The following is a 17,364-nucleotide window of genomic DNA, read 5'->3' as shown; positions in this document are numbered from 1 at the left end:
GGAGGGAAGTGGTTGCTCCAGCTGCTGAGTTTGGGAGGGCTCCTCACAGGAAGTGGGCTCTGAGCTCAATCTGAAAATACTCATCTGGAGGTGGGGGTAAATTGCAGGGGGAGGAGGACAGGAGGATGCGAGGCAGGGATAAGCAGTAAAAAAAAAAAAAAAAAAAAAAATTTTTTTTTTTTTTAGCAGTATGAACCCAAATAAGGGGGCAGCAACTGGCATATGAGGTACTGGCCTCGCTAGTGGGTCGAGGATTGGAGAGACAGTGTAGGGCTAGGCACTAAATGCCTGGTTTGGGCACTGAGGTTTTGTACTGTGGGCAATGACAGGGAAAGAGAGAAAGGCTCAACCACTCATTGAATAGCTGCTCCGTGTGAGGTATTGGGTGTTTTATACTTTACCCTATTTCAGTGATTCTACTGGTGTCACTGGGAGCTTGTTAGAAATGCAAATTCCTATGCTTCCATCTGGACCTACTGAATCGGTCTCTGGGGATGGGGCCTAGAGACCTGTTTTAACAACTTTCCAGGTGATTTGCATGCACGTGGAACTTGAGAGCCATTATTTATTTAATTCTCACAAGCACCTTTTACAGACCTTTTCTGGGTGCTGAGCCTTGAGGGTACAGTAATTCACTCAAGAGCCCTCGACTACTAAGCAATGGAGACAGGACTCAAACCCCAGCTGCCTGGCTCTGGGGCTGTGCTTTGGTCTCTGTACTGTGGGGCAGGCATTATGTGAAGTCACTGTGGCTCTGGGCACCTAAGGGGTAGACATTCTTTCCCATATTTTGGGATCTTTCTTTGGCTGCAGAAGCAAGATATCTTGTTTCTAGTGCAGATTCCCAATCCCAGACCAAACCACCAGATGGGCTGGGAAATGGTAGGTAGGTCTTTGGGGTGGGTGGGGTTCCACGGCCACCAGTCAGGAAGCCCAGGCTATAAGGCCTGCTCATCAGGCTGTTTGTGGCCTCTGTGCCTTTGCTTCTGCTGTTCCTCTGCTAGAATGCTCCATTACCCCAAACCCTCTCCCCACCATGTCCATAGGAAGAAGTAGAAAGTTCAGGCCCTTGAGTGAGGGAAGGCTCAGCTTACTGCGGCCTGGAAGCTTCTTGAGGGTAGGACCAGCTCTGTCTGTTTTGGTTTCCTGTCCCCAGAACCCAGCTTATGCTCAGAAGTTCCAAGGTTGGCTGCTATGGGCTGGGAGGCAACTATCCTCTGATGGCTAATAACAATTTTCAGGTGTCTGTGGAAGAGTGCGCAAATGGAAGTGGGGTGACAATGGCCAGTTGTATTGGTGGGTGCGAACTTCTACTTCACACCTTTAACCCATTCTGTACGACTGGCAAGTCATTTCACCTCCAAGCTGTGACTGGGAAGTATGTTCAACCTCCAGAGATAAGATACTGGTATAGAATACACTCTTTGTAAGCTTATGGTAGGAGGTGGGTTTCAGACTCTCCTGGTGCCATTGTGTCATCTGAGGCTGCCCTCAGCCTGGGGCAGGAGCAGCTCATGTTCTCCGGTGGCCTTATCCTAACTTGACCCAGATCAGGTTATTTACAGGAGCTGTAGCAGGATTTGGGAGTAATATTTTTCACCTCAGGCTTTACCCTTCAGGCCTGGGCTCCCAACTGCCTCTCTGTAGGTTCTTCATGGCCTCGTGGGAGCTGGGTCCCTTGCCCTTGAAAGTTCTGGGCTGGTGACCTATGAGGGAGGCTGGCCTCTGTGGCCCTGGGGAGGGGAGGGTGAGCTAGTGGGCTGAAGCTTAAGAAGCCGAGATAAACAGATAAGAAAGGAGGGCAGGTGGGTATGAGCAGGTCTGAGGGTGTATCACCAGTAAGGAGGGTATCCCTTCTCAATGTTCCTGTATCACTTTGCATCCTCTGAGGGCACTGGGCATGTTCTACCTTGTTTTACAGTTATCTGTGGGCTTGCCTATCTTCAAGTGCAAGGAGGATGGGGGAGGAGGGGGCAGGGCTAACATTTCTCAATCCTTCCACTATGTGCCAAGTGCAGGCGAAGCACTCTTACAAATGTCATCTCATTTAATCTTCATAACAACACTATGAAGTCAGGGTTATTATCCCTGTTTTACAGATGAGGCAATGGAGGAAGAGGGAGAGTCAAGCCTGAGGGGACACATTAAGGAGGTAACAGAGCCAGACTGGCAGATGCAGAGACCCCTACAAATTCTCTCCTGACAGCAGTCCATGACCAGGCAAATCTTCTGGGCTCACCCCAAGACCTGTATCTTCTAGCAAGCCTTCCCTGACTGCTCCAGTCTGCATAGTCTTTCCTTTCCCCAAATTCCGTGCACTTACTGTCTGTACCTTGTTTTGGTCACTGAGCACAGCAGTCTTGTGACATCTCTGGCGATGACTTGTGTGGCAATTCACCTTCTAGCTACATAGAGGCAAATCACTTGTTTGAACATCTGCTTCTTTAACGAGAAAATGGGAATAATGTCTAGGATATAGAGTTGTTTTGAGGATTAAATAGCATGTGGTTAGGGGTGGGAAGCAGGGCCCCTCAGGTTCGTTTCCTTCTGTCTGTGTCTCCCCACCACACCGAACACGCCTAGTAGGCAGGGCCCGTATTTGCTCTTTCCCTATGCTCCCCACAGGGCCTTGTCTGTGGTAGCTGTTCAAATGTTTATGGTCTGACAGTTTAAGCCAGAGCTACCCATCCCAGAGATGGGGGATTCTGAGGAGACCTGGTCCCTCCACTTTGCTGACAGACTGTAAGCACTAGCAGAGAAAATGTCGGTTGTCACCCTAATCTGGGCCAGCCTGATCTTCCAGGGAGCTCTGAAGTCTCATGGTCATCTTGGTGCCTTGTTCTGGATGAGCTTCTCCGAGAGAACATAAAGTTGTCAAGTTTTCTCTCTGCCACTTGGAATACAAACGAATTTACCTGCATTCCCAGTGGTCAACCCAGGAAACGCTTGTGCACAGAATACAAATACTAATAAGATTTTATTCAAACAGAGGCAGGAACAATAACCCTCAGAGCTGGGTAAAAACAATAAATTAAAAGCATGGTTAGAATTTCAGACAATCAGTTAAAAAGCTGAAGGAGGTGATCACCACCCTCCTATTGATTAATCCGATACAGCATAAAAACAATTCATATCCATAAAAGTCCTTATTCCCACGCAATGAATTGGAGGTGGCCCTAGGATTTCCTTGGCTATGGATGATGCACACAATGTACAAACGTGCCCCATCACCCCAACTGGAAGGCAAAAGTGGCTCATCAATCTCAGGCAGAGGGTGGTCTGATTCAGGGACACTGGGAGGAGGAGTTTCTCAGCAGAAAGATGCCTGCTTTGGTCCTTTGGTCAGAAGATCAGTAGGCCACTTGGGTGCTGGAGTTCATTTTGTTTCTAGTCTTTGCCTCATCATGGAGGGAAAAAGCATAAGTCCTAGCAGGTGGACACAGAGCTCGGTTATGAAGTTCCTCCAGTCTGGGCTGACTGGGGCTTAAGATGCCAAGGGACTAGGCTGATGGTGGTTTCAGGGCTACGACAGCGCTGTGGCCTCCCACAGGCTGGGCAAGGCTGATGGAGAGGGGGCAGATGGCTCCTCCCCTCAGTCTCTCAGAAGGTTACATTAATCTTTCTGGGAGAACTGGGAAGAGAATATTCGTGCGATCCTTCGAGTTTCTTCTTCAGGCAGATTGGGAGGAAGCAACTTAGGTCTGGGGCGACAGGGCCTTTGGGACAGGGCTCCTCTGGTTGTCTCATTCTTGTCCTGGAGTAGAAGAAGTCAGCTTGTTTAGCACTGTGGATACGGTACTACCAAGAGATGATTTAGATTTCTCTTATCTTTCGGTCCTTTGACTAATATGTATGTGGACCTGACCAGCTTACAAAGTACTTTACATACCGTGTTTCATTCTCACCTTGACCCCATGAGGTGGGTGTATCATTCTCCCTATGTCATGGACGAGGAAACTGCAGCTCATGTTAAATAAAGTCAAGGTCCCACAGTTCTGAGTAGCAGAGCTAAGATACGAACTATGGCTTGTCTGGCTCCAAAGCTGGACTCTTTCCATCCTATGTCACTGACTCTGGAGAAGGATGGGGCAGTCATCTCCAGGACAGGTTTGAAGCCTCATCCCTTCTCTTGCTGCATGACTATAGATAAGTCATTTGTTCTCTGAGTTCTGACTGTTCCATGTGTGACCCTGGGAATATATCCAACTCTCATGACTAAGATGTTGTTGAATAACACACTCTGTGTTATTCCTGGAGCTTTGGTGTTCCTGGAGCTGCCAGGTGACACGAGGCCACAAGCAAATACCCTATGCCCTGCTACCAAACATCTCTGTCTCGGGCCAGTAGGGCATCACTAATTTTACCTTTCAGGTGCTTGCCTTTGGGTTATGGCATAAGGGTCCTCGGGACTCCTCTGTGGCTCACTCATTTACTCAGTCAACCTTTCCTTGTGTACTTATTCCATGCTAGGTTCCTACCCTGAAGGAGCCTGAAATTATACCGGAAAGCCACCCAGAGAGATGGCTGAGTAAGGCCCTGGGGAAGAGGCGGAGGCCTGACTAAGGCAGTGCTGAAAGGAGGTGGGGGTGGCCACTCCAGGAGAAGCTGGCTGACTTCACAGCTACATAGCCAGCCCTGTGGATAGATATCTCTTCCCTGCCTCCAAATCCCATGAGCCAAGATCTTCACAAGCTGCTGGGGCCTGAGAGCACACTGTTTGTGCCACTCTCGGTGCACTGAGAATCAAATTGGTAGAGATGCTTAGAGGCTGGGGCTAACACTCTCCTCTCTACCACCTGCAATTCTGCTAATGAGAAACTGAGGCCCAGCTAGGCAAAAGGACTGGAGTTGCTTTTGGGATCCATAACATTCGTAATTCCTGTTTCCTTTTTTAACGCCTACTGTCAGAGGGAGACAGAAATGAACAGAAGTCAATTTCTGACCTCCAGGAGCTCAGAGGTAAGCTGGGGAGACACAGATCTACCCAAAGAATTAGAGCACCAGCTAGGATGTGAGAAGGGGAGTAGGAGTTAGGCATCCCTGCTCTACTGACTGGGCATCAGATTCCCACATATGAAATAGTGCGGGGGGCAACCTGGAGGATCCCTGCCAATCGAGAATTCTAAATGCCAAGGGAGTATATACAACTGAGCAAGCACTCAGTGCTGTCAGCCCATGGGTACGGTTTTCTTACGACCAAGAGCAAAGCGGTGGTAGGGCTGTGAATGCACAGCAGAGGCTAGAAGATCCATCTCCCTGTCCTCTAGGCAGGCCCAGTCTAAAAGGGAAGAGGGAAACCCACCCTTTACTGGTGTTTATGGCCCTTCCTTCCAAAATGAGAGGTATCTGAACCCCATTATACCTTAGGCCAGGGGAGGTCTGTGGGCCAGGCTACCTGCTGCCCTCCCCACCCACACTGGGTGCTCCTGCAGGGCATGGAGTGAGTCTGATGCCTGTGTCCCCAGCTGGACCTAAGACAGGAGCTTGGTAGCTGCTAGATCAGCCACAGTAACCAGGATAAGCAGGCTGGGCTGTGGGTGGGGTGGGGAGGAGACTGGCTCTTACAGCAAACATCTCTAGTACCAGTGGTTGGAGAGGTCAAATCCTCTCAGGTCTCTGCAGCACTTTTAGCCTCTGTATACTCCTAGCAACTCCCAACAGCCAAGAGTATTGTTTCCTGAGCTATTTAGGGATTTAGAGGAGACGCTGAGTCCTCTTCCATCTAGCTCCCTGGCTGTACTGCAGATGGACTAAGGAAATGTCTATTCTATAAGCCAGACAGGAAAACAGGCCTAAGAACATGGTCTTCTACTTAAGTCCTATAACCAGACTTCTGTTTCCTAGGTGTCAGAAGAAAAGGAGTCTCTGTATTGGAGAGGCTCAGACGGCCCTTGTCCTCCATGGCTTAGAAATGACCATAAACACACCTCTGTCAGTGATTCATCAAACCTTTCAGGAGCCTAAGATCTACTCAACCATATCTGCTCCTAAAGACAATAGACAGATATGGCTGAGTCCTCATGGGGTTGCTCAAGCTAGAGGGTAGACAGACACTTATCTATTCAATTGTCATAAAGATGAGGCTAAGAGCTTGGGAGCACTAAGAAAGAAGCAATTAGTAACAACTGGGAAGGTCAGGGGAGGTGTCAAACAGGCAGGATCCAAGATGGGCAGGGTTTCAACAGAGCTGGGGGTGGGTGTGAGGCCATTCTATGTGTAGGGAAAATGGCACAAGCACAGGCCTGCACCTGGGACATTCACCTGCTGGCTGGGGAAACATCTGTACTGGGGCTGAATTGAATGGGGGTTGGTTCAGCCAACCTTCCAGCACATACACTTAGACCCAGCCATCTAGGAGGGCTTATCTGCATGGCCCAGGCTCAGGGACCAAAACAGGGACAGGGGTAGGCTCTAGATGTACAGGGCAGGGCAAGGCAGGGATGTGGAAGGGCAGAGAACACATACTCAGCAGCATTTGGCTTTTGTTGACCTCAGTGTTGTTAGGTGCCATCGAGTTGGTTCTGACTCATAGTGACCCTATGTACAACAGAACAAAACACTGCCCGGCCCTGCGCCATCCTCACAATTGTTATGCTTGAGCCCATTGTTGCAGCCACGGTATCAATCCATCTAGTGTGACAGTCTTCATCTTTTTCACTGACCCTCCACTTTACCAAGCAGGATTGTCTTTCTCCAGGGACTGGTCCTGCTGGCTGACCTCAATACAGTTTAAAAAACATCTTGACTAATAGTAAAGGTTCTTTCCTCATCAGGGTTGTGACCCCAAAACATACCAAGCTGGAGGGGCTGGGCAGAGGTGAAAATGCCCGGAGCAGGGACACCCACATGTGCACTAATGGCTCACCTGAAGCACTCCCATGTTCCTGCTGGGTGCTCTGGGGGCACAGTGAATCGTCAACACACCCTGTGCTCTGCAGGAGCCAGCAGACTTCCTGGGGAGGCAGGGAGGAGGCCACATGGAAGCAGAATTATCAAAGCTGGAGAGGCTGCAGGGACGTTGGAGTCTAGACAGTGAGTGTCATATATGGGGTGATGTCCCTGGGGAAGGGTATTTTGAAGAAGAGGGACTTGAAAAACTATGAAGGTAGAATTTTAACATAAGAAAATCAGTGAGGGAGTTCCAAGCTGAGGATCAGCTTAAGCAAAGATGTGAAGAATTTATATGCTAGAGAAAGAAATGGGATGGGCCTGGCTGGACTGCATGATATGGAGAATAAATCCAGAAAGACAGGCTGATGCCTGCTGAAGGAAGTCCCTGAATGCCTGAATGAAGAATCTGACCTTATTCCTCTTGGATATCAGCAAGCTGATCTGTCAGAACCTTCCCAGTGAACAGTGGGGTGACCACTGTCCTGGGCTAAAGGACAGAACTGGCTTTACTGTGGTCTGGTGTCAAGCATGGCAGCAGGTCAGTAGCTCTCAGACTGCCCTGTTAAATTCACCCAGCTCTCCCATTTTAGTCTCCCACTTCCAAATCTGGGGAACTTGCTCATTTCTGGAACCTGAATACCCAGGCCATGAACATGATAAGCTTCTCCCACAATAAATGTGTCTTAAAGAAGCCTTCAGTGTCAAAGGTAGACACCCTGCTGGGGAAAAAATAAAGCACCATGGAAGGGGTAAGAAGTGGTGGTAGAAGGAAAATTTGGGGCTTCCCGGGGCTCCTCAAACCAGGAGGCTCTGGCTGGGAGTTGGTTCTAGTTCTGGCTCTACCATTTCTTAGTAAGTGGCTTTGGGCAAGTCATTTTCTCCTTAGGCCTCAGTTTCCTCATCTGAAAACAGAGATCAGGATGAGTAGATAATGCAATAGGAGATGCTAAATCATGAACTTGGCCGTTGGCTCGCTTTTTGGCCAGGCCCCTGTGAGGGTCCAACCCTCTTCTTTCAACTGAAATGTGATCTGATCCAAGCCACTGTGTTCTGGGTTCTCTCTACTCCACATGCTCCCAGGAGGGTGGTGGGTACAGATGCCTTTACTGAACAACCCTGCTTACAGGGTGTCTTAGTTATCTAGCGCTGCTATAATAAAAGTAGCACAAGGGGGTGGCTTTAACAAAGATAAATTTATTTTCTCACAGTCTAGGAGGCTAGAAGTCCAGATTCAGGGTGCCAGCTCCAGAAGAAGGCTTTCTTTTCTCTTTCTGGCAGCTCTGGGGCAAGGCCCTTGTCATCAATCTTCCCCTGGTCTAGAAGTATCTCAGCACAGGGACCCCGGGTCCAAAGGACACGCTCCTTTCCCAGTTCTTCATTCTTGGTGGCATGAGGTCCCTATCCTCTCTGCTTGATTCTCTCTTATATTTCAAAATAGACTGACTCAAGATACAACCTAATCCTGTAGATAGAGTCCTGCCTCATTAACGTAACTGCCTCTAATCCTGCCTCATTAACATCATAGAGGTTATGATTTACAACACACAGGAAAATCATATCAGATCACAAAATGGCAGACAACCACACAATACTGGGAATCCTGGCCTAGCCAAGTTGATACACATTTTTTTGGGACACAATACAATCTATAACATAGGGTGTCCCTGGAACTTTCTCAGAGTGGTGGCAGTGGAGCGGAGAAAAAGGAATACTGGTCTGTGGCCCAGCCGCTACTGTCCTATTCATTTAAGAGCAAGACACTTCCTCCTTCTGGTCCTCAGGACCTTCATTGCCAAATGGAGCTAAGAACTTCTGTTTGGTCTCCTAGCTCCAGTCTACTGTGAAGTTCAAATGAAATTCAAGTACGACCAGGACTCTGGCCAGGTACATCTTGCATAGGGGCTAGGCTGAAGCTAGGGCTGATGCCAGCTGCAGAAAACCAAGCGAGACCTTGCTGTTCCCAGCCCCCACCCCAGGCAGGGGGTTAGGCTCAAAAGGTCCAGAGCAGAACTAGGGTAAATCACCTCTCCAAGGCATGCCCAGTGCAAGACCAGGCCTGCCTAAGCTCTCTCCACTCCATCAGACTCCACTCCCCACCATCTCTGCTTTCCCAATGAGCCTCCAGGCCTGGGATCAGAGCTAAGGTTTTATTCTTTTCCAGAGCAGCTCCCCTAAATGACATCAACACTGACTCAGAGAGCTGGAAGCAAAACCTTCCAAAGAGCTGAGAACTGAAAGTAAACAGCCGTCTGGTTCTGGCTGGCTAGATGGGCTTGTCAACGGGTTGCTGCTTCAGACACTTCAAGGCTCAATATAGCTGCCTGCCTTGTTCAACGTTCAACCCCTTGGCTGGCTGCCTTCCCCTGGGGTGGTTCCCAGAGGCCTCTGCTGAGGCTGGGTTTAGGACTTCCTTGAGCAGTAAACTCAGCAACCACAGAGAGGAGCAGGGGGTAAGTAGGGACAAGACATTTAGACCAGTGGCCCAGCTATGAGAGGCAAATCCTAAATCTGACTCACCCAGCTCAGTCCAAGCATACTGGTCTACACACTGAGCTCACCCTCTATCCCTACTGGTCAAATAACTCATTACCTAAATGCTCCCTCCATTCTTCACCACCACCTGATGCCCCCCGTCCTTCCTCTGAGAAGCTGTCCCTGACTGGCTCGATCCACAGAGCCAGGAGACAGAAGACCAACAAACTCTGTACCTAAGCTCCTTACTCACTGTGTGTCTCAGTCTCCCCCTCTGCACAGTAAAACGACCTGACTAGATCAAGACTCCTTAACTCTTTTGAGCTCATATCCTATTGGTGAGAGGGTTCCTGAGAAGGAAAAGTATGCTCCTGGAAGAGCTCCTGGTTCCTCCCAGACTCTGGCCTCTGAGCCTAGCACCTGCCTAGCAGGCCTGTGGGCCCTTTCCTTGAGGTGCCTGCCTAACTGGCCGTTAGGGTAGTAGGCATCAGCCAATTCTGGCCGTTTTCCCTTGACTTCTGTATACCCTTGGCCAGAGAGCTCATGTCCTCCCAAAAGCTTTGTGTGGCCTTTATCAGAAACTCTTGGACCTGCAGGTCTCCTATTGGGGCTCTGTAGATGGCTAGGGGCTTGGGTGCTCAAAGAAATGAGACAATAGGCCACGGCCTCCTGTCCTATGAGGGCTTGGACCACAGGCTGGGGAGACAGGATACTGGCTGGGCTCAGGAAGGTCCCTCAGGTCCCTACCGAACAGAACCCAGAGGGCTGGGTTTCTTTATCAGGATTGTGCATCTTTCAGATGCCTATGGACTTATGAAAGGGAAAACAAGGAACAGAAACATTCTTTGGGTCCTTAGGAGAAAAGAAGCAATCTGAAAACCTTAAGCCAAGATTCAGAGACAGGCTTCTGAGGCTAGGGCTCTGTCACCCTTAGATGGGGCCTGTGTGTTGTCCTGGGCCTCTAACTCAGGGTCTGAACTGAGCACAAAGCCACTGCTACAGCCCTGAGCACTGCTCTCCATACTTCTGGGGGTACACCAGGGGGAAGAGGGAGGTGCGAACATCCCAACTCCCCACTCCTGACGCTAGGCTTTTGCTGACGTTCCTTATCCCTTAGCATTTCTTTCCTACTAGTTCCCCTCCCCACAAATGCAACAGCATAAAAGGGAAGCCGTCTGAATAATAATAATGGTAATAACAACAAGAGCTAACATTCACACAGTGCTTACTATGTCATGTGCCAAGAACTGTTCTAAGTACCATACATATATTAATTCACTTAATCCTTAACAAATTTTATGAGACAGGTACACATATACCTATTTTACAGATAAGGAAACTGAAGAGAAGTTGGGTAGTTTGGTCAAGGCCATACAGCTAGTAAGTGGCAAAGTTGACCTTTGAACTTGTCTGGATTCAGAGGCCATGCACCTAACCACTATGCCTAGTGGGGAAGAAGAGAGAAGTACAGCTACAAATTAAGTCTGTGTTGCCTCCCCAGAGACTAGAGACCTCGCCCAAGGCCTCGGAAAGCCAACGGCAGAGCTGGGGCAAAAACCTGGTTTACTGACTCTTGGGTCCACAGCTGCCTGGGAATACCTTGGTCCCTGGTGATGTCTGAAATACTGTGGTCTGGCTAAGTGGAGGTGAGAACACACGGTGGGAGAGGGTGCACAACTCAAGGCTTTTAAGGATACACTCACGCCTGGCCTTGCCTCCTATTTCCTGCCTCCTCATGAATAACACCATCTGGCCCCATGCCTGTGGTTAATCTAAGGGCTCATTTATGATGTGGGTAGAGCCTGGGCTTAGTACAAGAAGGTGTGGAACAAGACGGGAATCATTTCAGTGTAAGGAACTGCCATGTAGGCAGGGCAGAGCCAAAGCTCAGATAACAGGTTGCTTCTTGCTCTTTGCTTCTGATTCCTATCCTGCCTTGACTGTTTCAGACCAGGCCCATCTCTCCCCTCCTCTGGCCTCTTCTAGCACGTATCATTTGTATCTGCCAGATGCTAAATTCTGTAGGTTCTCTGAGGGATTTCTTCTTTCCAAAGCCACAGCCTGCAAAACCTTTCCCTCATCTTTGCTGAATTCTTCTCAGGCCATCCCATGTGGCTCCATCTTCTTCTCCTATAATCTTTCCCTTGGCTGTTTTACTTAATGCTGATATAGATTAATATCACTTGTGAAACTCAGTGAGTGGTTGGAGGGCCAGTGCCTTTCTGAAGCTCCTTGTAGACAGGGTCAACAGCACCAGATCCAGGCACTAGGTAGGGGTTGATGGAAGTGGTACAGAAAGCTGGCTCCCAGGGCAACTGTGAGCTCCCTAAGGGAAGGGGCATAACTCCTTTTTCTGTCTTCTCCTGCACCCAGCTTAGGGCTATGGTTTTGCACATTTGCTGCAAGATGAAAATTTTGAGTTTGAGGCCCAAACTACCCTCCTGCTCTCTGGCTTGCCTATCCCCAAGCCCAGCTCTGGCTTTCTTATTCATCAAAGAGAAGTCTTTTCTGTTTCCCAGAATCTGGAAGGCTGGGGAAATGTCCAGCTTTTTGTTATTTTAGAACTTTGGGCTAGGAGGACAGGATCCTGGGTCTACCTGAGGACTACACATTGGAAGAATGATGCCAGTCAAGGAAGGGGCATTTTCCCCATCACTGCTCAGTCTCTGGGTTTTGGATGATGCTGAAAGTTTCTAATTACCAAAAGCAGAAATAAAGTCTGTTTATGGGGATTAAGTACACCTCAGAATCCAATGTTCATGTAATTTTCCTTCCTAAGAAAAGGAAGGTAGTATAGTGGTTAACTGCTGTGGCTGCTAGCCAAAAGGTTGGCAGTTCAAATCTATCAGGCACTCTTTGGAAACTCTGTGGGGCAGTTCTACTCTGCCACATAGGGTCGCTATGAGTCGGAATTGACTCGACAGGAATGGGTTTGCTTTTTTGGGGGGTTTAAGAAAAGGAACAATAGTAGACCCTTGTAACTGCGAGCAACCCAAGTCCCTGATACACGGAATTTTCTAATCATGTGTACTGGGGTGCTATAGTAGGAGGGTCTCTTTGTCAGAGGGTGTGCTCAGCTGCTTACAGTCTTGCCTAGGCTGGTAGCTGTTCAGGAAGTAATAAAAGCTTGATGTATGTGTATGTCTGTGTAAGCTCTGAAAAGAAAGCCAACTTAGAAGCTGATGATGGAGGGTAAATGTGACCCTATGAAATATCAGAAAAAATATTCTTGCTGAATTAAAAAGTTAGATTACTGTATTTATTAAATTATTAAGGGCCTCTGAAGGGTCATGGAAACCCTGGTGGCATAATGGTTAAGAGCTACGGCTGCTAACCAAAAGGTCAGCAGTTCGAATCCACCAGGCGCTCCTTGGAAACTCTATGGTGTAGCAGTTCTACTCTGCCCTACAGGGTTGCTGTGAGTTGGAATTGACCTTATGGTAGCAGGGTTTTTGTTTTTTTTTTGTGAAGGGTATTACTTCTGTTTTTAAATTATACTTTAGTGATAAATTATATATGCAGTGGCCTTCTTCAATTTGGGGATTTCGAATAGTCTTATAAATACCCAATGAAAATACTGAAACTCATCCTGGGGTGAGGCCAGTAAGAGTTATTGTATTGTTGTGACCAAAAGGAGGTGGTTTAGCATCTGTGCCAGGAACTCTGCAGACCAGTTAGGAGGTGTGGTCTTTGTCCTATAGAAATTTCTATCCAAAACGCTGACTGTTCAAATACACATGAATACATACTGTAACAGAGAGTTGGATAAGTAAATATGGATAAAAGAAGTTACAGAAATATAGGCTGTACAGCTGCACACATAAAAGCTGAATCTGATGCTTGAGAAAGACAGGTTTCTACAGATGCCTTAATAAGCTGTATTAACACAGATCAAGGCAGGCAGCCAAATATACGCATGTGGTCTAAAATAGACAATGGGACAAAATACATCTAAAACAGACAGATGCACAAATAATTTGGGCTTACTGAAGGCTGGGCTTCTGTATGACTTTCCTCAGGGGCCCAGAGTATATAGACACCCAGGCCATTTTGACAGACCTGGGTTAAATACACCAACAGCAAAATTCACAGCTAATGCATTTGTAGTCCTTCATTTAACAAAACATTTTTTGAGGTAGGTATTTTAATTTCATTTTCTTCTAAATGGGTAGCCAACTGTCTCAATGTCATTGATAAATAATCCATTTCTTCCCCACTAACTGAAATGAGAACTTTGCCATATATCTAATTTTCATTTACTTGGATTTATTTCTGGATTTTTACTCTATTCTGATTTGTCTATTCCTTGCTTGCAGAAACCTTATAGCAACATCTTAATAAAATGGTAAGGCAAGATCTCCATCATATTTTAAAACTGTTGATAATTTATTAACATAATTCTTTCAAATTAACTTTAGAATCACTCTGTTAAATTCCAAGTCTTTTTCCCCAAAGGAACAAACTCACCTTTAGGATTCTGAATGGAACTTAAGCATATTTATGCATTAGCTGGAGAATGAGTGACAATTTATGACACATTAAGTTTTCTCATCCAGGAATATCATGTACCTTCATTTATTTGTGCCTTAATTTATGCCCTTTAGAAAAACTTTTAGAGTTTTTTTTCACATGAGTCTTATATCTTAAATTTATATCCACTTACCTTACAGATTTTGTTGCTATTGTGACTGGAATTTTTTTTTTTCCATTTCAATTTCCATCTGGTTATTGCTAGTATAAAGGAAAGTCTTTTTTTTTTTTTTTTTGCATACTGGTTTTATACTTAAAGTCATCTTACTAAATTAAAATCTCCTATCAGTTTTTTTTTAGCAGAGTCTCTTGGATTTTCTGAATACTCAGTCATATAATCTGCAAAGAATGGTGATTTTCTGTCTCACTAATTAGTATGCCCCTCCCCTCCTTAAAACTGGTATTTACTGAGCACCCGCTCCACCTGGAAGAACTCGCTCAGCATTTCTCAAGCTGAAAAAACTGAAGAAAAAATTCAAGCCTCGAGTTGCAATAGTGAAGGATTCTATGGGGAAAATATTAAATGATGCAGGAAGCATCAAAAGAAGATGGACGGAATACACAGAGTCATTACACCAAAGAGAATTAGTCGATGTTCAACCATTTCAAGAGGTGGCATATGATCAGGAACCAATGGTACTGAAGGAAGAAGTCCAACCTGCTCCGAAGGCATTGGCCAAAAACAAGGCTCCAGGAATTGATGGAATATCAATTCAGATGTTTCAATAAACAGATGCAGCGGTGGAGGTGCTCACTTGTCTATGCCAAGAAATATGGAAGACAGCTTCCTGGCCAACTGACTGGAAGAGATCCATATTTATGCCTATTCCCAAGAAAGGTGATCCAACCGAATGTGGAAATTATAGAACAATATCATTAATATCACACACAAGCAAAATTTTGCTGAGGATCATTCAAAAACGGCTGCAGCAGTATATCGACAGGGAACTGCCAGAAATTCAGGCTGGTTTCAGAAGAGGACACGGAACCAGGGATATCATTGCTGATGTCAGATGGATCGTGGCTGAAAGCAGCGAATACCAGAAGGATATTTACCTGTGTTTTATTGACTATGCAAAGGCATTCGACTGTGTGGATCATAACAAATTATGGGTAACATTGCGAAGAATGGGAATTCCAGAACACTTAATTGTGCTCATGAGGAACCTTTACATAGATCAAGAGGCAGTTGTTTGGACAGAACAAGGGGATACTGATTGGTTTAAAGTCAGGAAAGGTGTGCATCAGGGTATATTCTTTCACCATACCTATTTAATCTGTATGCTGAGCAAATAATACGAGAAGCTGGACTATATGAAGAAGAACGGGGCATCAGGATTGGAGGAAGACTCGTTAACAACCCGCGTTATGCAGATAACACAAGCTTGGTTGCTGATAGTGAAGAGGACTTGAAGCACTTACTAATGAAGATCAAAGACCACAGCCTTCAGTATGGATTGCACCTCAACATAAAGAAAACAAAAATCTGGACCAATGAGCAACATCCTGATAAACGGAGAAAAGATTGAAGTTGTCAAGGATTTCATTTTACTTGGATCCGCAATCAATGGCCATTGAACTGGCAGTCAAGAAATCAAAAGAGGCATTGCATTGGGTAAATCTGCTGCAAAGGACCTCTTTAAAGTGTCGAAGAGCAAAGATGTCACCTTGAAGACTAAGGTGCGCCTGACCCAAGCCATGGAATTTTCAATCGCATCAGATGCACGTGAAAGCTGGACAATGAATAAGGAAGACTGAAGAAGAACTGACACCTTTGAATTGTGGTGTTGGTGAAGAATATTGAATATCCCATGGACTGCCAAAAGAACAAACAAATCTGTCTTAGAAGAAGTACAACCAGAATGCTCCTTAGAAGCAAGGATGGCGAGACTGCATCTTACATACTTCGGACATGTTGTCAGGAGCGATCAGTCCCTGGAGAAGGACATCATACTTGGCAGAGTACAGGGTCAGTGGAAAAGAAGAAGACCCTCAATGAGGGGGACTGACACAGTGGCTGCAACAATGAGCTCAAGCATAACGATTGTAAGGATGGCTCAGGACCGGGCAGTATTTCAGTCTGTTGTGCACAGGGTCGCTGTGAGTCGGAACCGACTTGACAACACCTAACAACAACAACAACACTCCACCTGTGGTGCTGTGGACATGGCGGCGTTGCACAAGGCAGGTGTGGTCTCTGCTTCCATCAAGCTAATCTAGCAGAGTAGAAAGATAAAAGTTAGCCAGTTACGCAAAAACTTACAAGTGTGGTAAGTTCTGTTTAGGAAGAGTAGTCTTTGCCCCAGGACCATATAAAGGTAAACCTAACCTATCTGGGAATCACGTAGGAAGTGATTTGAGAAAGTGCCTTTTACGTTGAGATATGAGAGTTTAGGGGGAGTTAGGTGAAGTGGGGACAAAGAATCGTGCACTGGGATGCTGGCAGAGGGAACAGTTATGTACAGACAGGAAGCAGGATGCATCATGTCAAGTTTTAAGAACTGAAAGAAAACCACTGAGGCTGGAGTGTAGTGAGCAGGAAGAAAAGATACAGATAAAGCTGGAGGGGTAGGCAGGAGTCAGACCATGCAGGTTATGTTCACGAGTTTGGACTTTATTCTAAAGGTAACATAAAACTACCGAAGGGCATGAAGGGTTTTAAGGAGAGTGATATGATTTGATTTGTATTAAAACAAATGATTATTCATTTTAAAAAACGTTCTAAGCACCTAGTATGTGGCCTGTTTTAGGTACTAGGGATAGAGCTACAAACACAACAAAGTCCTTACTTTCATGGAACTTACATTCTCATGGGAGGAAATAGGCAATAAGCCAATAAATGAGCAAATACATGTTATATCAGACGTTAAGTGCTATGGAGAAAAATAAGCCAGGGTAAGGATGACAGGGAACGCCAGACACACGTGCAAAGGGGTCTGTCTGTTATTTCACCTGGAATGATCGGGAAGGACCTCACTGGAAAGGTCACGTTTGTATAAAGAAGGATGTGAGGGATCAAGTCATATGAGAGTATCTGGGGAAAGAGCATCTCAGGTAAGGCGAACAAGGGCAAAGACCCTAAGGCAAGAAAGTCTCAGCACGTTAAAGGACTAGCAAAGCAGTCAGTGTGGTTAGAGCAGAGTGGCAAAGGGGAGAGAAGCAGGAACTGAACCCAGGGAAGTCACGGAACTGATCATGTAGGGCTTTGTAGGGTCTTTGGCTTTTGCCGTCAGTGAGATGTGAAGCTCCTGGAAGATTCTGAGCAGAGAAGCCACGTGATTTTATTTAACCTCTTAAAAGGGTAACAGAATAGAGGGTCCTGGACAGAGCAGGAGAAAAATATAGAATAAAATTAAAACAATTTGTGTATAAATATCTGAAAGAGAAACTAGTTTGTACTGTAAACTTTCTCCTAAAGCACAATAAAAAAAAAAAAAAAAAAAGGCTGAACCCCGCTGATGATGACTAAAG

General features: G+C 46.4%; 1 protein-coding gene across 5 annotated transcripts in view; it reads right to left on the bottom strand.

Annotated features, from left to right (window-relative positions):
* C2CD3 (C2 domain containing 3 centriole elongation regulator) overlaps positions 1-17,364 on the bottom strand; it is a 187,131-nt gene that overhangs the window by 10,943 nt on the left and 158,824 nt on the right. For 2 of the 5 annotated variants that reach the window (XM_049889840.1, XM_049889845.1), the window contains exon 33: positions 2,959-3,754. The exons of 2 other annotated variants lie outside the window; for them this stretch is intronic. In XM_049889840.1, coding sequence (XP_049745797.1) covers positions 3,614-3,754 — 141 coding nt within the window. In that variant the 3' untranslated portion in view covers positions 2,959-3,613. Of the gene's footprint in view, positions 1-2,958; positions 3,755-6,865; positions 6,954-17,364 lie in introns of those variants that run through there. One more of the 5 variants, XM_049889844.1, reaches the window with a different exon arrangement.

Source organism: Elephas maximus, chromosome 7 (assembly GCF_024166365.1).
Source record: "Elephas maximus indicus isolate mEleMax1 chromosome 7, mEleMax1 primary haplotype, whole genome shotgun sequence".
Lineage (NCBI taxonomy): Eukaryota > Metazoa > Chordata > Mammalia > Proboscidea > Elephantidae > Elephas > Elephas maximus.
This window is presented reverse-complemented; position numbering and strand designations above follow the sequence as displayed.